Source organism: Microtus ochrogaster, linkage group LG2 (genome assembly GCF_000317375.1).
Source record: "Microtus ochrogaster isolate Prairie Vole_2 linkage group LG2, MicOch1.0, whole genome shotgun sequence".
NCBI classification, from domain to species: domain Eukaryota; kingdom Metazoa; phylum Chordata; class Mammalia; order Rodentia; family Cricetidae; genus Microtus; species Microtus ochrogaster.
In genome coordinates, this window is record NC_022028.1 from 21,540,415 (window position 1) to 21,558,640 (window position 18,226).

Consider the following 18,226-nt stretch of genomic DNA (forward strand, 5'->3'; position numbering starts at 1 on the left):
CTCACATAAAAAGCCAGGCATGTTGGTATGTACTTACAGTCCTAGCGGTAGAGAGGCAGAAGCAGATAGCCCCCCACCACCACTGCTTGCTGGCCAGACAACCTAGCTTAACAGGTAAGCCCCAGATCTCAGAGATGTTGTCTCAAAAACTACGACCAATGACCAATGGGATCCTGAGCAATGAGACTGACTCCCAGCTTACACACACACACACACACACACACACACACACACTGTTTTTTTCTTTTTTCTTTTTTTTTTGGTTTTTCCAGACAGGGTTTCTCTGTAGCTTTGGAGCCTGTCCTGGGACTCCCTTTGTAGACCAGGCTGGCCTCGAACTCACAGAGATCCGCCTGCCTCTGCCTCCCGAGTGCTGGGATTACAGGCGTGCACCACCACCGCCCGGCCACACACATATATTGTCCTGACAGAAATATTCTATCCTCTCTATCACCCCATGGCTCTTCAGGAAATATGGTGCTAAGATACAGGAACTAGTCTTTGAATTTTGGTTTATTTTAATGGAGTTCACCCAGAGGCTGCTGGCCGCTGAGTAGAACCACATAGGTCTGATGTGTCCCCAGTGCAACAAGGAGAGAGCTGTTCACCTCTAAATAAATGAGCCAAGGGGGCAGTAGAAGTAGCAAGATTTTCTGCCATAGAAGGTGGCTGGAAGTAAAGACGGGAGAGAGGACGAGAAAGACAGAACAAGTGAAAGCAAGCTTCATATACCTCACCTGGACCCCCACCCCCCACCCTCAACATCCATACAGAATGGACAGCCCGTGGAAGCCCTGGAGAATGTGAAGTGTCCCCAAGGCTGGCACTTTAAGAAGAACTGGACTGTGGAGCTCAACCATGCAGTGGACAGTGAAGGTCAGTTTCTGGTCAAGTCTGAGGGTGTGAAGGTCTGGGACCCTGAAGCATTCAAGTCTGGTTCTTTTAGTAGACTGAGTGGCTAAGCTCTCAGGCAGGATATGTCTGAATTCTGGAGGAGGGGGGCTCCCAGCCTCTTAGGGAATTCTCAGCCTCTAGCCATTCCACAGACACAGCCCCTCTAGTTGACTGAGGCCTGACCCTGAGCAAGCCTGGTGGATAAATGCCTGGATTTGGATTTGGCATGGATTTGGTTGCAGAGCTTCAATTCACCCAAACAGGCTCCAGGGAGGGAGCGGTGAACTGGAAGTCTTGATGCGTGGTCTCCAGACGCAAGCAGTTGCTGCAATTGGTCCCATGTAGTCCAAGTTACACAATTCAAGCACATCTTCCGGGACATGAGGACCCCTCTGCCCCCAGTACCTGTCCCTCTAAGGCCTTACTCTCAGGCCTGTGTCAAAGATCCTGAAGTCTGCAGGAGCAAATGGACCCAGAGGCCATGTTGCTGCCCCTGCAGGCTGGGAGTATGGAGTGGGAATCCCACCCTCCGGCCTGCCCCAGATCTGGAACTCGGTGGAAAAGACTTACCATTCATGCCGCCGGCGACGCTGGGTGCGTGTGCGCTTCCGGAATCACAAGGAGCTGGGCCAGGAGCTGAGCCAGGAGCAGGAGACCCTCTCCTTCCTGCAGAAGGTAAGGCTGTCTGTGAGTTCGAGACCAGCCTGGTCTATAGAGCTAGATCCAGGACAGGCTCCAAAGCCACAGAGAAACCCTGTCTCGAAAAACCAAAAAAAAAAAAAAGAAGGTAAGGCTGACTAGCAAGGGCCCTAGTTGGGATACAGGCAGGGGCCACTTGCAGAGTGGAACAGGAGCACAACTCTGAGACCCCCGTGTTCTTCCCCGCAGCAAGACCTCTCTGAAGAGGGAGAGGGCTGGGAGTATGGCACCTTTGACTCCAAGTTCCACCTGGACCCACAGCCCGCAAGCCGGTTCCGTCGCCGCTGTTGGCACCGACGGCTGGCACCCAAGAAGGAGAGGGGTGTGGCTCCCATATTCCTCCTGGAGGGATCCTTGGTAAGGCTGCTGTGGTCTGGGTGACGCTTGTTTATTATCTCTGTCTCGGGAACATACACACATCCCTGGTCCCTGCTAGCTGGGTCCCCAACTCTTCAAGTTTGGCAGCTGGCATCTGTAGAGGGATAGAGGGCGGCTAGGGCCTGGAGAGATGAGTCAGGAAGTATCGCAAACCTTACGGGAACCTTTCCAGGCGCAGGCAGTGACGTTGGAAAACGAAGCAAAGAAGGAACACGAAAAGACATGGTCATGGCAGCACTGGAGGGACTCGTGGAGGCACATCCCGGAGGATCCCAGGATCCCCACCATGCCTTTTATCTACTGCATCTTCAACAGTGAGCCCTGGCCTGGGAGTCTCCGGAGTGGCCCCAGGGCCTGAGAAGAGGGAGTAGGGAGGAGCCTATAAAGAGCAGGGACAGGAAATGAACGAGACTTCTCTTTACCCAGAGCCTCACTACTACCAGCTCTTCTGCTACATCTACCAGGCCCGGAATCTGATGTACAACCAGATCCTGACCTTTCAGGGTAGGAATGCTATAGCTGGTTGGGGGGTCCCGCTGCACAGCTCCCAAATAAACACATGGAGACATATTCCTACTTATGAGTGCCCAGCCTTAGCTTGGCTTGTTTATAGCCAGCTCTTCTTATATTATCCTGTCTACCTTTTGCCTCTGGGCTTTTATCTTTATCTACTCTATATACTTTCCTTTACTTCTTACTCCATGGCTTGCTGTGTAGCTGGCTAGCCCCTCTCTTCCTCTTCTTATTGCTCCTCAATCCTCTTTTTCTCCTCCTATTTATTCTGTGCTCGCTCTGCCTATCCTTTCTCCTGTCTAACTATTGACCGTTCAGCTCTTTTGGACCATCAGGTGTTTTAGACAGGCAAAGTAGCACAGCTTCGCAGAGTTAAACAAATGCAGCACAAAAGAATGCAACACATCTTTGCATCATTAGACAAATGGTCCACAGCTTAAACAAACGTAACACAGACTGCCCCTTGTCATTCAGCCCTGTCCCCTAGCCCCCAAGCCCTGGCAACACATCCACAGGCGTCTGTGATGAATATGTAACCGAGACGCAGATCCCTCTCCCGAGAAGCTTGTCTTAGCGAGGGTTACTCTTGCTGTGATGAAACACCATGACCAAAAGCAACTTGAGAAGGAAAGGCTTTATTTCCTCTTACGGTTCCGCATCACAGTTCACCATCAAAAGTGGTGAGGACAGGAACTCACACAGGGCAGGAACCTGGGAGCAGGAGCTGATGCAGAGGCCATGGAGGGCTGCTGCTTACTGGCTTGTTCAATCTGCTTTCTTAAAGAACCCAGGACCACCAGCCCAGTGGTGGCTCCACCCACCATAGGCTGGACCCTCCCACTTCATAAGAAAATGCCTGATAGGCTTGCCTACAGACTGGTCTTATGGAGGCAGCTTCTCAGCTGAGGCTCTCTCCTCTACAACGGCTCTAGCTTGTGTCAAGTTGACATGAAAACTAGCCAGCACAAAGCCTATGAGTATAATTTTGGGGAAAGACACCAAAGACTACAAATCCAGGGTGTTCTTGAGATGTGACACCAATGTTGTGAAATTTGGAGAGGGGGTTGAAGAACTCAGTTACTTATCTGGAGTCACTTAGTAGGCCTCGAAGAAGGAGAAGCTTGCAAGGCAGAGAACTGGAAGACAGGGTGGGACATGAAGAAGAGTGACACACTGGGTTGGAGAGATGGCTTGGCAGTTAAGAGCACTGGCTGCTCTTCCAGAGGACCCAGATTCAATTCCCAGCACCAACATGGCAGTTCACAACTGTCTATAACTCCAGTTCTAGGGGATCCAGCATCCTCACACAGACATATATGTAGGCAAAGCACAAATGCACACAATATAGAAATAGACAGACAGACAGACACATTGGGGAACCATGTCACTTGAGGCTCTGTAGAAGAGGTGGGACAGGGAGGAGGCCCTGTGTGAGGGAGACCCATAGAATTCAGGAGGTGAGCGGAGTACTCCCACCTTGCCCTGCTAATGGCACTGTGACAGAAGATAAGGAATGGGTGGCAAAGCTTCCGGGCTGCTTGCTGAGCTCTGTCCCCCGAGCATCACCAGCCATATTAAAGGACACTCACTGCTGCTGCAGATGATCGATTATGGAAGCCTTATCCCCAGAACTCCTCCTCAGCAGCCCCTTCCCTCCATCCCAGTGAAAGCTAAGCTGTCACCACAGTGGGCACGGCATTCACACGGATGGAAGCAAAAGTGTCTATGGGGTATGTGCAGTTGGTCTGCAGCTCCGGTTGGAGCAGCATTCGAGAATGACCGGCAGGGGCAGTGGCTGACCATCCCGAGTCTCCTTGGGTCTAATGGCTGCCGCTGAAGAGGAGGGGAGAATCTCACTTGGCAGTTTGGAGCCGTGACACCCCGTCTTCCCTCCCTGCCCTAGAGCCTTTCATTCGAGTGGTCTTCTTGAACCACAGCCTGTGCACCCAGACGCTACAAAGCTCTGCAGCCCCGACGTGGTCCCAGACGCTCATCTTCCAGCATCTTCTGCTATTTGAGAACCCCAAGGATACCAGAGAGAACCCCCCGCTTGTAGTGTTGGAACTGTGGCAGCATGACTCAAGGGTACAGCAGCAGGCTGTGCTTGAGGGAGGAAGATCTTCCTCAGTGCCCTGCTTCGGGGCTAGAGGTGTATTTTAGAACAAGGTGTTGAAGGGCTGAGACCATGGTTCAGGGGTCATAGAGATGTGTTAACTGAGCCCCACTCCCCTCTTCCTCAGAAGCCCATGCTGGAAGCCTGGTTCATATTTTCTGAACTCCCTTCTCCTCTAGGGAAACAAAATCTTGTGGGGACGGAGCATGTGGCCCCCGGTGGTTTGGCTGAACCTGCAAGGCTGGGCCGTGACCCCCCTGAGGTGGCATCCCCTTGTGAGAGAGTTGGGAGAAGAAGAGGGTGAGATCTTGGCATCCTGTGAGCTGATCCTCGAAACTGAGGTACAGATGAGAAGGGCAGGGCTCGGGTCCCTCCTTGGTGTACCTTCACCTCCAGGTTTCCACAGACATGAGGGCCCACCCCTCCCCTTCAGGAAAAAGGCTGTGGCTCAGGGTCACACACTGGGTTCAGTGCTGTCAGCCTGGCCAGTTTCCCCCTTAACTCCCTTCTAGCTCCACCCATGTGTTCCGGGATCTCTTTAGCTGAGCCCTCTAAGGGATGTGCTGGGTGAGGGCAGGAGCAGCAGGAGCAGCCCCCAGGGCTTTATGCTCCCTGATGTCCCTCCTCTACCTTCTAGAAGTTGAAAGACAGACATCTGCCAATCCTCAGTGTCTCCTGTAAGAATGGGATATACACACTGCCTAAGAACATCCAGCCTGCAGTGAAAATGATGGCCATTGAGGTGCGTGCAGATGACAGGGGTGCACAGGGGGAGGCCTTTCCCAGAGCGGCCTAAGGCACCCTGGAGCTCTTGGAGAAACTTTTCTGACAACCTGGCCCAAAGCCTGAACGCTAAGGACACATTCTCAGAGGCAGGAGAGACAAGAGAAACCAGAGCAGAGGCTTGGACAACATGGGGAATTGGGCAGCAGGTAGCAGATGCAGGACTGTCTCATGTTGGTCCCTGTGGATCAGGAATTGATTTCTCAAGAAGGAAATCAAGGCTCGGAAACAAAACATTGTAGACACAGTGACCAGAGACTTAAGTGACGGAGCCACAATGTATGCCCATCCCTGCTTCAGAACAAATGTAGGTCCCCACATTGGTTATTCTGTGTCCTGTTACAAATTGACAGAGAAGAAAACAATCAAGTAGTTCAGGAACTAGTAACTCCTTGAGATCAGCTAATGTAGTTGGTCCCCCACTCAGCCCCCAAGGGGGCTCTCATGAGGGTCTGGACATTCCTGAGAATTGAGAAATCATAGGGCTGGTCATGGAGCTGTCTGGGACACAAGTTAGCAATAAGACAAATGGCATACAGACCGCAAAATCTGTGGGCTCTAGAGGCAGCTAGCCTCAAGAGCTCAGTGTCTAAATACTGTCTGGAGCCAGAAGTGGGCAGATGTACCACCTAACCTGCTTGTGGGCCAGCTGGGGTGAATAGCAGATCAGCTGGTGGTTAGATGCCACCTATTTCACAGAGACAGCAGACGGCAGGTCTTGAGAGGCAGCCTGTCCCTTCACAGGGCAGGGAGACTGGGAGGAGCCTCTGGTACTGCCATATTCCTAACCCTGGCATACTTTAAACTGCACTTCCAGACCAGTTTGTGCCCGCCCTGGTTAAGAAGTGCTGTCTGCCCCTAGCCCAGCTCTTTCCTGGTTCTGACAGATTATGGCTTGGGGCCTTCGAAACATGAAGAATGTGCATTACCCACAGCTCCTGGTGGAATGTGGGGAGGCTTGCCTGAGGACAGAACCCATCAGCAACTTCCAGGAAAATCCCAACTTCCCTAAGACCAACTTCTTCCTCACGGTGGTAAGAGGCCTTGGGAAGGGGCTGGACAGTCTTCTCTTGAGGGGCCTCACGTTCCCCTCTCTTTGGGCTGTAGTTCATGCCTATGGAAGAGACCCATGCATTGCCCCTGGTGGTGAAAGTGGTGGACAACCAGGTCTATGGCCAGCAGATTGTGGTGGGTCAAGCCAACATTGACTTCCTCCAGCCCTACTTCTGTGACCCCTGGGCTTTGAGCTACACTCCTGTAAAGCTTCCAAGTATGATCCTTTCCCCAGCCCTGCCTCCTGTTCTCCATAGGAAGCCCTCACTGGGATTAGGGGGGACCCTGGCTCCCTTGTGGGGTTGGTGCCCCTCTTCCTTGGCTTCTCTCTTCCTGACGCTCACAAGCTGTGTTCTCTCTGCAGCCCTGTCTGTGAAGAAGCCTGATACTGTGAGTAAGGGCCCCAGGCATCTTCTCCCCCTACCAGTTACATGAATGACCCTGTTCTTGCCTCTGAGGAGGCTTAACTTTACTGGAGAAGGCTAAGGGTTGGGCCTCAGTCAAGTGTGCATGTGAGAATCATGTGAGCATTTTGGGGGTGTTAGAGCAGAGTCCTGAGACAGGGTCTCATGTATCTAAGGCTGATCTTGAACTTCCTATGTAATGGAGGATAACCTTGAACCAACCAGCCTTCATACCTCCTTCTCCCAAGTGCTGGGATTGCTATTTTATTCATTTGTGTGTGGGGTACACGTGGTATGTGTGTGCATATGCACACGTGTGAAGGCCAGACATAACTCCCTCTTGCTATTTCTTGCTGGCCTAGAAATTGTTAATTAGGTTAGGCTAGCCAGTCAGCCCGAGGGATTCCTGTATCTACCTCTCCAGTACTGGGATTGCAAACAAACCACCATGCTGGGCCTTTTCACATAGGTTTTTACATACATTCTCATGCTTGCAAGACTTGTGATAGTTAACACTGACTGTCCACTTGACATGATTTAAAGTCACCCGGGAGACAAGCCTCCAGGCTTATCTCTGAGGGGTTGTCTAGATGAGGGTAGCTGAGGTGGGAGGAGCCACCCTGGAAGTGGGCAGCATCTTCCCATGGGTTGGGGTCTTACACTTAATTAAAAAGGAGAAAGTAAGCTGAACACTGGCATTTGCCACTCTGTGTCCTGAATTCATACACAATGTGACCAGCTGCCTCAGACACCTGCCCCATCTCCTCCTCTCCATGACTTCTCGAATTGCGAGCCAGAATTATCCCTTCTTGTCAAGGTATTTAATCACAGCAACACAGCAACAAGGTTAAGACCCCCTTACCTGAGACCCTGGGATCTCACTGAGGGATCCCACTAGAGTTGGCAGTCATTAAGATTTTGTTCCAAGTGCCTCTACCTCTACTGTGAGGTTATAGCTTTAGGGCAACAGCGTCACATTTTAATCACAGCAGTTCCCAAATGCCTTCATCAAAAGGAGATGCTGCCAGGCATAATGGTACGTGCTTGTAATCTCAGTACTCAGAAAACGGGACTGGAGGATTAAAGGTCTGAGACAGCCTGAGCTATATAATCAAGGCACTGTCCCCAAAAACAAGGGCTAGGGAGGTACCTAAGGGATAGACTGCCTGCCTAGCGTGCACAGACCCTGAATTCCTACCTAGCACAAGATATGGGAGGGAGGGAAGGTTGATTTTGCTGGGAGGGGCATATAGTGGTTAGTAGGCCTATAATCCCAGCACTGGAGAGGCTGAGGCAGGAGGATCACAGCCTAGGTACATGGTGAGACTCCTGGGGGGAAAAGATTCTGCCTCCACGGGTTTGGATAGAGTGTGAGTCCTGTGTATACAGATGGACAATGGACACTAAGAAGTACAGTTCCCCACCCTGGCTTAACTGAAAGGCCTATGGAAACTGGAAGGGGACCGGAGAGCTCCCGCCCCAGCCTCTTCCTCCAGACTTCTCCAACCTCCTCACTTTTCAGCTCTTCGACTTCTTTTTCAAGAAGTTCTGGTTTGATTCCAGCAAAGAGGAGGTAAAGCAGACTCAGACCAGGGAACAAGGGACAACCCCAGGTGGCTGGCAGGGGCACCATAGCCCAGGACAAGGGACAACCCCCAGGCAGTTGGTGGGGGCACTGTAGCCCAAGGACAAGGGACAACCCCAGGCGCCCCGCCTGAGAGCCAGGGAGAGTCCCCCCTTCTCTGTCAGGATGACTATGAGCATGACGTGGACTGGTGGAGCAAGCTGTTCTGGGCCACGGGGGACACTGACAAGTCTCTGCAGTACAAGTACAAAAGCTACCACTCCCTGACGGTGAGGGTCCTGGGAAAGGCAGCACACAACCTCCCCTGGGAGGGGCCGAAGACTTGGCCATGGTTTGTCAGGGAACCACCAAGCGGTAGAGCTGCTGTTTTGGTTTTGCCTTGTTTGGAATAAGGTCCTGCATAGCCCAAACAGGTCTCCACTTTGCTTGGTAGGTGTAGATGACCTTGAGCTCTGACCCTCCTGCCTCTACCTCCTGGGTGTTAGCCCACCACATTCAGGGTGCAGGGATCCTGTAAGACAAGCACTCTCCCACCTAGGTGGAGAGGGGGGACTGTTTACATTGTCCCCTAAGAGCCCCAGAAACCTTGCCACCAGCTGCTCCATCTGAAGCAGACAGTGGGGCTACCGATTGGGAAAATACTTGAAAAGGGCTTGGGGGCTGGTGATCCCTTCATCTCTTGACTTCCAAGATGGTCCCCACCAGCCCAGGTCCTGCATCTGCCTCCCACAGGTGTACGACTGTGAGCTGGAGGCAGTTCAGGCCTTCCAGGGCCTGCAGGATTTCTGCCAGACCTTCAAACTTTACCAGGAGAAGCCCAAGGTGGACAGTCCTGTAGTAGGAGAATTCAAGGTGCGTCTAAGTCAGCCGAGCTACCTGTCTCTCTATCACCCATGGAAGATGAGCCAGGGCCTGAGAAACAGCCCCAGAAGTAGAGAGACACAGGTCAGTCTATGCAGGCAGGGATGGAGGGAGGCAAGACCTTCAGATTTCCAGCTCTAGCTCATGCTGGTCCCCCAAAGATGCACACCTCAGACATATTCAGACCAGAAGGGATGAGTGTGCAGTTCCATCATAGTCTGGGACACCAAGTAGCTTTGAGTGCTTTTGCCCAATGCCCCTTTAAACTCGGTCCCTGCCTAAAGACCCCTGCTGCTCATCCTCAGCCTAACCCTCTCCCTGCTGTGCGGGTGGCTTTACAAAGTTAGGCTAGCACTGCCGGGTTGGGCTGCCAATATCTTCTCACCCCCAGGGCCTGTTCCGCATCTACCCCTTTCCTGAGGACCCAGATGCCCCCAAACCCCCACGACAGTTCTCATCTTGGCCTGAGACTGAAGATTTCCCTCAGACATGCATGGTCCGGGTATACCTGATACGAGCCATCAACCTGCAGCCACAGGACTACAATGGCCTGGTAAAAAAAAAAAAAAGTCCCACTTGTCACCAGTGGTCCGCACCCCATGCCTAGCTCACAGCCATGTTGCAGTAGCTTCAGGCTGCTCTGCCCACATAGCCACCATTTAAAGGCACCACGCAGTACACATCTGCTTCATTCTCATCCTTCCTGACCAACCTGACTGACGTCCCCCTTCCTTTCTTCCCTCTGCTTCTCTCTTGCAGTGTGACCCTTACGTGATCCTGAAACTGGGGCAGACTAAACTCGGCAACCGGGACTTATACTACCCCAACACTCTGGATCCTATCTTTGGCACGTGAGCTGCCCCCAGTCACCCACTGATGTTTTTCTAGTCCTCCATGCTAGGCTGGAAGGCAGTTCCGATAGGCAGATGCATTTCTTCAGAGCCTCCAGGGTCCCTGTGTGCAGTGTCTCACTGGTTCTTGGGGGCTAAACAGGTGCAAGACAGGTGGATAATCCGCCACTTTTTCACACGCCCCACCTACGCCCAAAGAGAGGCACTCGTTCCTCCATGCACAGGCTGTCTTAAAAGTTACTTTTTAGCCATGTTCAGGGACTGAATGCTGGTGGACAAAAGCCTAGCCTATGCTCTGCTGCCCACATTCACTGTGAATGAAGAGGTGGGCCAGGGACCCTCATTCTGAGATGCTGGCCAGTGAGGCAGAATCCATGTCCGCAGCCACGTTCCAACCCCCTTGTCTCTAGGATGTATGAACTCACATGTAACATCCCACTGGAGAAGGACCTAGAGATCCAGCTCTACGACTTTGACCTCGTTACTGCCGATGATGAGATTGGATCTACGGTGATCGACCTTGAGAACAGACTTCTGTCTGGCTTTGGAGCCCGCTGTGGGCTCTCTACATCCTACTGCAAGTGAGTGTGGACCCACCCACTCAGCAAGCAAGCTGCATAGGGGGAGGTGTGAGCCCACGGTTCCCCGAGGAGAGGTGGAGAGCTGGGCTGGACCTGCCTCTCTTTCTGTTTCCAGCACCTTCCCCTGAAAGACCTGTTCCTTCCTATCTGGTCCTCTTGCATACTCCCACAGGTCAGGGCCATTTAGGTGGCGGGATCAGCTGTCCCCGAGCTACCTCCTGGACCGCTATGCCAAACAGAAAGGGCTGCCTCCACCTGTATTTGACCTTGACAACGACTCAATTGTCTACAATGGGAAAACGTTCAGGTTGCAGAGCTTTGGTGAGCCCAGGACACTTCCAGACAGCTAAGGTGTGGCTCTGGGGAACCAGTGTAGACCCTAGAATGAATGAGTGCAGAGAGAGAAGAGGGCAGGACGAGGAGAGGGTGCCCTTGGGTAGAAGAGCAACGACATCTTTCCAGTTTTTCCTTTTCTTCTCATAGAAGGCTGCTATAGCCAGATATCCAAGCAGGGCTGGGAAGGGTGCTCAGATAGAAATGCTAATGACCTCATGATCCCATCTTCCATCCAGAGTCCACACCCCCTACCTTTGAGGGTTTGGGGCCTAAGAAAGAACGCCTGGCACTGTACATCCTGAACACCCAGGGCCTGGTTCCTGAGCATGTGGAGACCCGCACACTGTACAGTAAGAGTCAGCCAGGTATCGACCAGGTATGTGACGACAGAGGGGCTGCTCCTGCCTCCTACGGATTGCACTGGATAAGGAAATGGGTGTCCATCCACTCAGGACATAGTTCACAGTGAGAAGCAAGGGCAGGTCAACATGTTTTGCACATTAGCAAGAAAGATGCTCCAATGATGTTACTTAGAGAAGGTGACGCCTGAAAAGGCTGTAAGAAATGGAAGCCTCACAACAGTGTGGGATGCTCTAGGGTGTCCCACCAACCACTAGTACCACAGATTTGCTCTCCTGAGGTGTAGGAGGGGGCAGCATAGCTCAGAAGGCACAAACACTGCAAAACCCAGTTCGAGCTGCTTAACTCAGACTGTCTTCCCTATATGAAGGAACCCAGGGCACAGCTCCCGCAAGGGCACCTTAATTATGGCTCATTGTCCATCTATAAAAATGGCTCCATTGTTCCACAAATCTTTCCCATTCGTGAAGTCTTCTGCTGAGCAATTTTTAAAATAACCATCTTCATTAAACTGGCTTTCTCAAATGGGTCAACGTGGAAGAATAAAAGTAGGTCAGGTGGCTGGACAGGCAGGACATATTTACCTATTTTCTAAGGCTGCTGGCACCACCCTTTCCCTTCCTCTACTTACCATTTTCACCACTAATTTTTTCTCTCAGGACTCTCTACTTTGTGGCCAGCATAATAACCTTAGGTTGTGGCCACACAACACAGAATGACCTTACTGACCATCCAACTTAAGGCTTGCATGGTACTGAATACATGAGGCCCAACCCCAACACGGATCCCCATCAACAGGCCACCCAGCACGTCCTCCTCACGCCCTGCCCCCAGGACATAAGTGATCTCACAACAGCCACTCTTAGTCTCAGAGCCAGCACCCTTCACCCTCGCTCACTTGCCTTCCTAGCCAAAACTAAAGGAGCTGGCAGGTGATCACTTGCCACCTCCCAGCAATCTCCAGGCCCCGCCCCTCATCCAAGCCTCAGAACCTCATGCTACCTAACAGAAGGGAGACCAGCAACCTCCAACCTGCAAACCCATTCTGGCTCTAGGGGAAAATACAAATGTGGGTGGATATCTTCCCCAAGATGCTGGGGCCTCCTGGCCCCCGAGTCAACATCAGCCCCAGGGAGCCTAAACGGTGAGTATATGAGATCCCAGTTCCTAATCATGGTGCTCCAGCTCAGCCTCCAGGGAGCAGGGAGCCTCCAACCCCAGGCGGTGGGAATTCTCTATCAGATTTCGAAGGAGCTTTCCTGCCCACGTTCAGGCTCTCTCTGCAGGGCTGTGGCTGGGGTCTGGGTGGGGGTGGGGGTGGTCCTTAGCCTGGCCTCAGAGTGTAGCGGCTACAGGTACGAAGTGCGCTGCATCATCTGGAGTACCTCCCAAGTGGACCTGGTTCGTCAGACCTTAAGTAGAGAGAAGATGAGTGACATCTACGTCAAAGGGTGAGGCTGGGGGCGGGGGACACGACTCTAGAAGTTCTCCCTTAGTTCTCTGGTTCTGTCACCCTGCTGGAGCCTCCTAGTCCTGAGGGAAACATCTCTCTGCCACCACTTGTGTGTGGTGGGATGGGGACCACACACAGGAGCCCCAGGTGAAAAGACTCTGGCCCCAGGTGGCTATTTGGGCTAGAGAAGGACATGCAGAAGACAGATGTCCACTACCACTCCCTGACTGGGGCGGCCGACTTCAACTGGAGGTTCATCTTCACCATGGACTACCTGGTCACAGAGCGTGTATGCGTCCAAAGCCAGAAGGTAAGGGATGGGGAGGAGAAAACAAGGGAAGAGCCTTTGGGTCCAAGCGATTCACCATTGTTTCAGAGACCTGCAAGCTGTGACAGGATGTTAGGGACATGTCCTTAGGCAAGGCAGAGCCCCTCTTCCTTGATAGTCTGTCGTTACTGTCCACGAAGCAGGCCATAACACAGCCTTCTGCTGTCCTCCAGGACTACATATGGAGCCTGGATCCCACATCGCAGAAGTTTCCAGCCCGGCTCATCATCCAGATATGGGACAATGATCTCTTCTCCCCCGATGACTTCTTAGGTGAGGTCCTGGTGTACGGTGTGACACAGGATAAGCAAGTCTTCTTGCTGATGACGGCCTTTGTCTGGGCTCAGGGGTCTTGGAGCTGGATTTAACGGACATGCCCCTTCCGGCTGAGAGGAGCAAGCAATGTTCCCTCAAGATGTTGGAAACTGACTCCAAAAGGCCCTCCACGCAACAGAAGCGTTTCTCTCTCTTTAAGAAGACCAACGTCACTGGATGGTGGCCTTGTCAGGTCCACGATGGTGAAAAGTGGCGTTTGTCGGTAGGAGCTGGGGAAGGTGTTTAGTGACTAGGAGTGTGATGCCATCTAACCTAGCTCTCGCAGACTTCCAGGACCTTAGTCAAAGCTCCTCTGCTTTGCAGAGGTGGGGAAGTGGTTCTGAAATGACCTTGCCCATACTGTCAGAGCAGAGCAGCCCCTGCCCCTTTGTCTTTGGCATTTCTAGGGTAAAGTGAAGATGACCCTGGAGATTCTGCCAGAGAGGGAGGCATTAATCAGGCCAGCCGGGCGAGGCCAATCAGAACCCAACCAGTTCCCTACACTCCATCCTCCCATGTAAGGGCCCTGTGAGGCACAGGCACCAAGCCCATCATTCCTCCCCCTTTGTATATGGTGGTGACTGGCTGGCCTCCATGTGGAAAGGGAGAGTTACTTCCTCCTACATGGCTAAGCTATAGTCAGGAAATAAGACATGGGGTTGGGTATAAGGGGCTCCCCAACCTGTTACAGAAAAGACCAAAGGCTGTGGGTCACTTGATCTGAAGGTTCCTCTTGCCCTCCATTCTCTGGCATCCACTGTCATGGGCAGACGAAATGACTCCTCTCTCTTGTGGTACCGGTCACCTATTAAAAACTTCTGCTATGTTTTCTGCAAACGCTACCGCTACAAAATCATATGCTTTTCGGTGATACTGGCTGTAGGGATTATACTGTTCAACTTCGTCTATTCGACTCCGGTGAGTGCTAACCACTGGGGACAGGACAAAGGCACCGGCCACTCTTGTGTCCGCTCTGAGAGTACACTTAGGTTTCTACTTTAGGCTACTCTGGTATCTCTTCTCTCTCTAGAACTATTTGGCCATGGCCTGGATCAAACCTGAACTTCGGCTGAACCCCCCCATTAAAATCGTCAACCTCATTGGCTCAGTAAACACCAGCAGGATCAACTCTTCTGTCTTTAGCATGGAGGGCTCGAAACTACATCCTTTAAAAGACCACGGGCCAACATTCCTCCAAGGATCCAGGAGACAAATGAGAGATGTCATCCCAGAGATGCCAGCTCCACAAGGCTAGGTGACCTGACTTCTCTCTCACCTGCCGAGCAAGCACCCTGTCCTTTCGGCTTCCTAGCAGATCCTTGTTTGAATCTTCTAGGACACGTCCAAGGGACTGTGCGCATTCTGACTCAAATGTTTAGAGACCACTTCTACCAAAATAAATATGTTTATCTAACAAAATTACCTTGGAACTTGGGGGTTGGGATTAAAGACAATGTGAAAGGCTGAAAATGCCAGCTCTTTATTTGAGACTTGGGGAACGATGCCACATTTAGTCACCCCATCTAGTCCTAGGACAGAGAAAATAAGGGAAGGGTTAACTGTTGAGTCCTATGCTGAGGCCATGGCATATACCCAAGTACGAGTGCACTAGAGCTACACCAGGGACCAGGCACTACCTCATCCAGCACACACTCTGGGGTTACAATGCCCAGAGAAATAGCCTTACTCGCCACAGAAATCATTGTTTCTGCAACAAAAGCAAGAGCTGGGGCAGGATGCATGATGCTGAGCAGGTGGTTTTCCTCTCTCCCTCCCTCCGTTTGTTTTTGTTTACCGCAACAGGGTTTCTCTGTGTAGTCACAGCTGTCCTAGAACTTGCTGTATAGACCAGGCTGGCCTTGAACTCAGAGATCCACTTGCCTTTGCCTTCTGGGTGCTAGGATTAAAGACGTGTACCACCATTGCCCGGCACAGGCAGTTTTCTTATACATTTCTCAAATGGGAAAAGACTAGTTCCCAGGCTATGTTGGGACCACAGATCAATCCTCTGGCCTTCTTTCAAGGCATCCAGGTGCTCATGAGCAGGAATCACACAAACCCAACCCATGCTATCTCTCACTCCTCCATGATCAAATCCTTCAATCCCACTGCTATGGTAGTCTTCTCAACAGCTCACTTAGGTCCACAACCACACCCACCCCTCCGCCTTCCCTTTGGACTCAAAGTGGACAAAACTAACTTAATTTCTTGACATTCTTCTGGTACTAAGGCCAACCTCTATATCCCAGTTCATCCCCTAGCTCCCCTGAAGCTATTCTGCTACTGTGGGAAATTGTTAGGAGGGGGCTCTCTGCACTTCCTCTCTCTTGCAGAAGGGCAACGTAGTATCCTGCTTAAACACACAGGAAAGACAGAGGCCTAAGAAGATGAACACCCATCTGCAGCCAAAGTGACCCCTCCTCCTAGTCTAGGGATGAGCATGAGGACTTTCCCAGTCACCCAGGAGGGACAGGGTAAGAGCTGATATACCTGAGGCTCAGAAAACAGGCTGGCGCCTCCCCACTAAGCCTACCCCAGAAGAAGGCCACTGAGCCAAGACTCATGATTGGTTCCATCAGTCACTTTAAGAATTTTCCTTGGGCTTCAAAGACCCAGAAAACTCAGTTTCAGGCTCTCCAAGGAGACTAGCCTGTAACCAATTTAATCACAGGGCAGATAGGTGAGCAGCATGTGACATTTGTGGAATAAGGCAGTGTAATAGGGGTGACACACACATAGGCCCACACTCAAGCTGTGCTGCTCAGTGATCAGGACTTTGCCAGACAGAGAACGAAGGTCTTTTGCTCTCAGAGATTTGTTACATGAAATCAGCAACTGTTGCTCTTCATTAAGAAGCCAAATCTCCTCTTGGGGTCATGTCTAAGTCCAGGGAATAAGGAGCTGCTTTCCACTTCAAATCCTCCAAGCAGGATCCTAAGAATCATGAGAAACAAAACATGCAGCTAAGCAGGCTCCAGTGGGTCCAGAAACACCTCCGTGTGGTCAGAGGAGATGAATGCAGCTTTCTGTGGCACACCTGGGCCTAGATGATGTCACAGCTAATCTCACGGCATCTGTGACTGTGACGGTGTCTAAGCTTCTAAGCTTCACTTCATTTGTAACAACTTTTAGCCAAATGATCCAAAGGCCTGGAGAGCTCCAATTAGGAAAGCTGAAGATGCAGGGACAGACAGGAATGGAACAAGATCCACCCAGAGCAGACCAGAGGCTGAAGCAAGGAGCTAATGCAGAAAGTCTTAGGTCCACCTAACGGGAGCAGCACACACGGAGGACGAGTGAAGGGACACAGAGAGGCAGGTACAAGTGTGGCAGATATCTCCATCCCGATTGCCAAGAAGCTCAAGTAGAAAGAGCCATGGGCAGAAGCAAAAACTAATAAGTGGGTTTCCAGGTTATATGAGTTCTGGTTTTCTATTTGGAAATTTAAAAGAAGTAGAAGGCCTGCTGCATCCAGTCTATCCTTAGGGTAGCTATCCGATTTTTGTAATTTAAGCATCCATCACAATATATATTTTTTCCATGTCTCTTCACTCTTAAGTTTAAGGACTGCAGGGAAGGCACATCACAGCTGCTCGGCCCTGTGGGTGGCGTCTGGGGCCAGCGAGATGTTCCCGTGGATGACCATGAGAATGCAGGGTCAGTGCATTCAAAGCCCCAGTGATGGAACACAGTCCCTGAACAACTGGCGACTCAAGCAGACTTGCCAGGCTGTATGCTCAGATCCACACCTCATGGGTGAACATCATAGAGGGGATGATGGCAGCAGGCTCAGTAGAAGCGTTTTCGACTCTGGTCCTGCCATTTGTTGTAGAGTATGATACCAATGACAATGGCAAACACAGAAAACACCAGCGAGAAAAAGACGATAAGAAAGAGGGCCAGGCCACTCAGGGGTGCTGGTGGTACCGTCACTGAGGAAGCAAAAGAAAAAAAGAAAAACAATCAGAGATATGGAGCCCATTCAACAATGGATCAACAGCTGTCCAGTTCCTGGTTTCTGACCTCACTTCTAGGGAGCCCCAAGCCCTAACTCCCCCTTTCTAGATGACTCAATTTAAAAATGAAGCAGCTGTAACAGGACAGGTAGGAAGGTAGTGCAGGCATCCAGAGGAGCACCAAAACACCAACCCGACAGCTGTAGGTGCCAGTCACCCCGGAATCCATGAACACTGTAACAACCTCCCTGACCATGCACCATCTCCCAGGATCCCACACTCACTCTCAGGCAGCTTCAGATTGTCTACTGAGGGCAGGAATACATCTCGATGTAGCTTTTCTTCTTCTGGGGTCCTCACCCCCGTCAGCTCAAACAACTTGAGGGAAATGACATCATGATTATCTAGAGGAGAGAGTACAGAGGATTACTTCAGCTGCCTCAACATGAGAGCTTCTGGAGTTAATACCTTGGCTCAAGTCTCTGATCTAAGCTCCTCTATCCACTGACAGCAATGTCTTGACGCAACCTGGACATCTAAAGCAGAACAAGAACTATTTCAGGGGAGCAAGGGGACTAACAGAAGGGAGGTGGAAGTGAGACATGGTGATGGGGGAGGCAAATATAGCATGTCGTCTTTCATATGGGAATCTAGATTTAAATACAGAACACAAATGCAAAAGGACGATATAAGCTGGGTGGTGGTGGCGCACACCTTTAATCCCAGCACTCGGGAGGCAGAGGCAGGCGGATCTCTGTGAGTT

General features: G+C 51.5%; 2 protein-coding genes across 3 annotated transcripts in view; one reads left to right on the forward strand and one right to left on the reverse strand.

The window, feature by feature from the left end:
• Fer1l5 (fer-1 like family member 5) overlaps positions 1–16,071 on the forward strand; it is a 55,126-nt gene extending 39,055 nt beyond the window's left edge. Inside the window, exons 27-53 of the mRNA XM_005359921.2 lie at positions 774–876; positions 1,394–1,569; positions 1,783–1,950; positions 2,150–2,285; positions 2,398–2,475; positions 4,388–4,569; positions 4,777–4,938; positions 5,235–5,339; positions 6,268–6,414; positions 6,488–6,650; positions 6,798–6,823; positions 8,360–8,410; positions 8,587–8,691; positions 9,155–9,274; positions 9,675–9,836; positions 10,043–10,134; positions 10,545–10,715; positions 10,888–11,036; positions 11,288–11,427; positions 12,467–12,555; positions 12,767–12,862; positions 13,033–13,174; positions 13,366–13,465; positions 13,540–13,730; positions 13,915–14,024; positions 14,278–14,425; positions 14,538–16,071. Of these exons, the coding sequence (XP_005359978.1) occupies positions 774–876; positions 1,394–1,569; positions 1,783–1,950; positions 2,150–2,285; positions 2,398–2,475; positions 4,388–4,569; positions 4,777–4,938; positions 5,235–5,339; positions 6,268–6,414; positions 6,488–6,650; positions 6,798–6,823; positions 8,360–8,410; positions 8,587–8,691; positions 9,155–9,274; positions 9,675–9,836; positions 10,043–10,134; positions 10,545–10,715; positions 10,888–11,036; positions 11,288–11,427; positions 12,467–12,555; positions 12,767–12,862; positions 13,033–13,174; positions 13,366–13,465; positions 13,540–13,730; positions 13,915–14,024; positions 14,278–14,425; positions 14,538–14,762 (3,537 nt within the window). The 3' untranslated portion in view covers positions 14,763–16,071. The remainder of the gene's footprint in view (positions 1–773; positions 877–1,393; positions 1,570–1,782; positions 1,951–2,149; positions 2,286–2,397; positions 2,476–4,387; positions 4,570–4,776; positions 4,939–5,234; positions 5,340–6,267; positions 6,415–6,487; positions 6,651–6,797; positions 6,824–8,359; positions 8,411–8,586; positions 8,692–9,154; positions 9,275–9,674; positions 9,837–10,042; positions 10,135–10,544; positions 10,716–10,887; positions 11,037–11,287; positions 11,428–12,466; positions 12,556–12,766; positions 12,863–13,032; positions 13,175–13,365; positions 13,466–13,539; positions 13,731–13,914; positions 14,025–14,277; positions 14,426–14,537) is intronic.
• An 89-nt stretch (positions 16,072–16,160) lies between these two features.
• Lman2l (lectin, mannose binding 2 like) overlaps positions 16,161–18,226 on the reverse strand; it is a 24,472-nt gene continuing 22,406 nt past the window's right edge. For both annotated transcript variants that reach the window (XM_005359923.2, XM_005359922.3), the window contains 2 exons: positions 17,748–17,867; positions 16,161–17,439 (listed from right to left, as the gene is read on the reverse strand). In XM_005359923.2, coding sequence (XP_005359980.1) covers positions 17,297–17,439; positions 17,748–17,867 — 263 coding nt within the window. In that variant the 3' untranslated portion in view covers positions 16,161–17,296. The remainder of the gene's footprint in view (positions 17,440–17,747; positions 17,868–18,226) is intronic.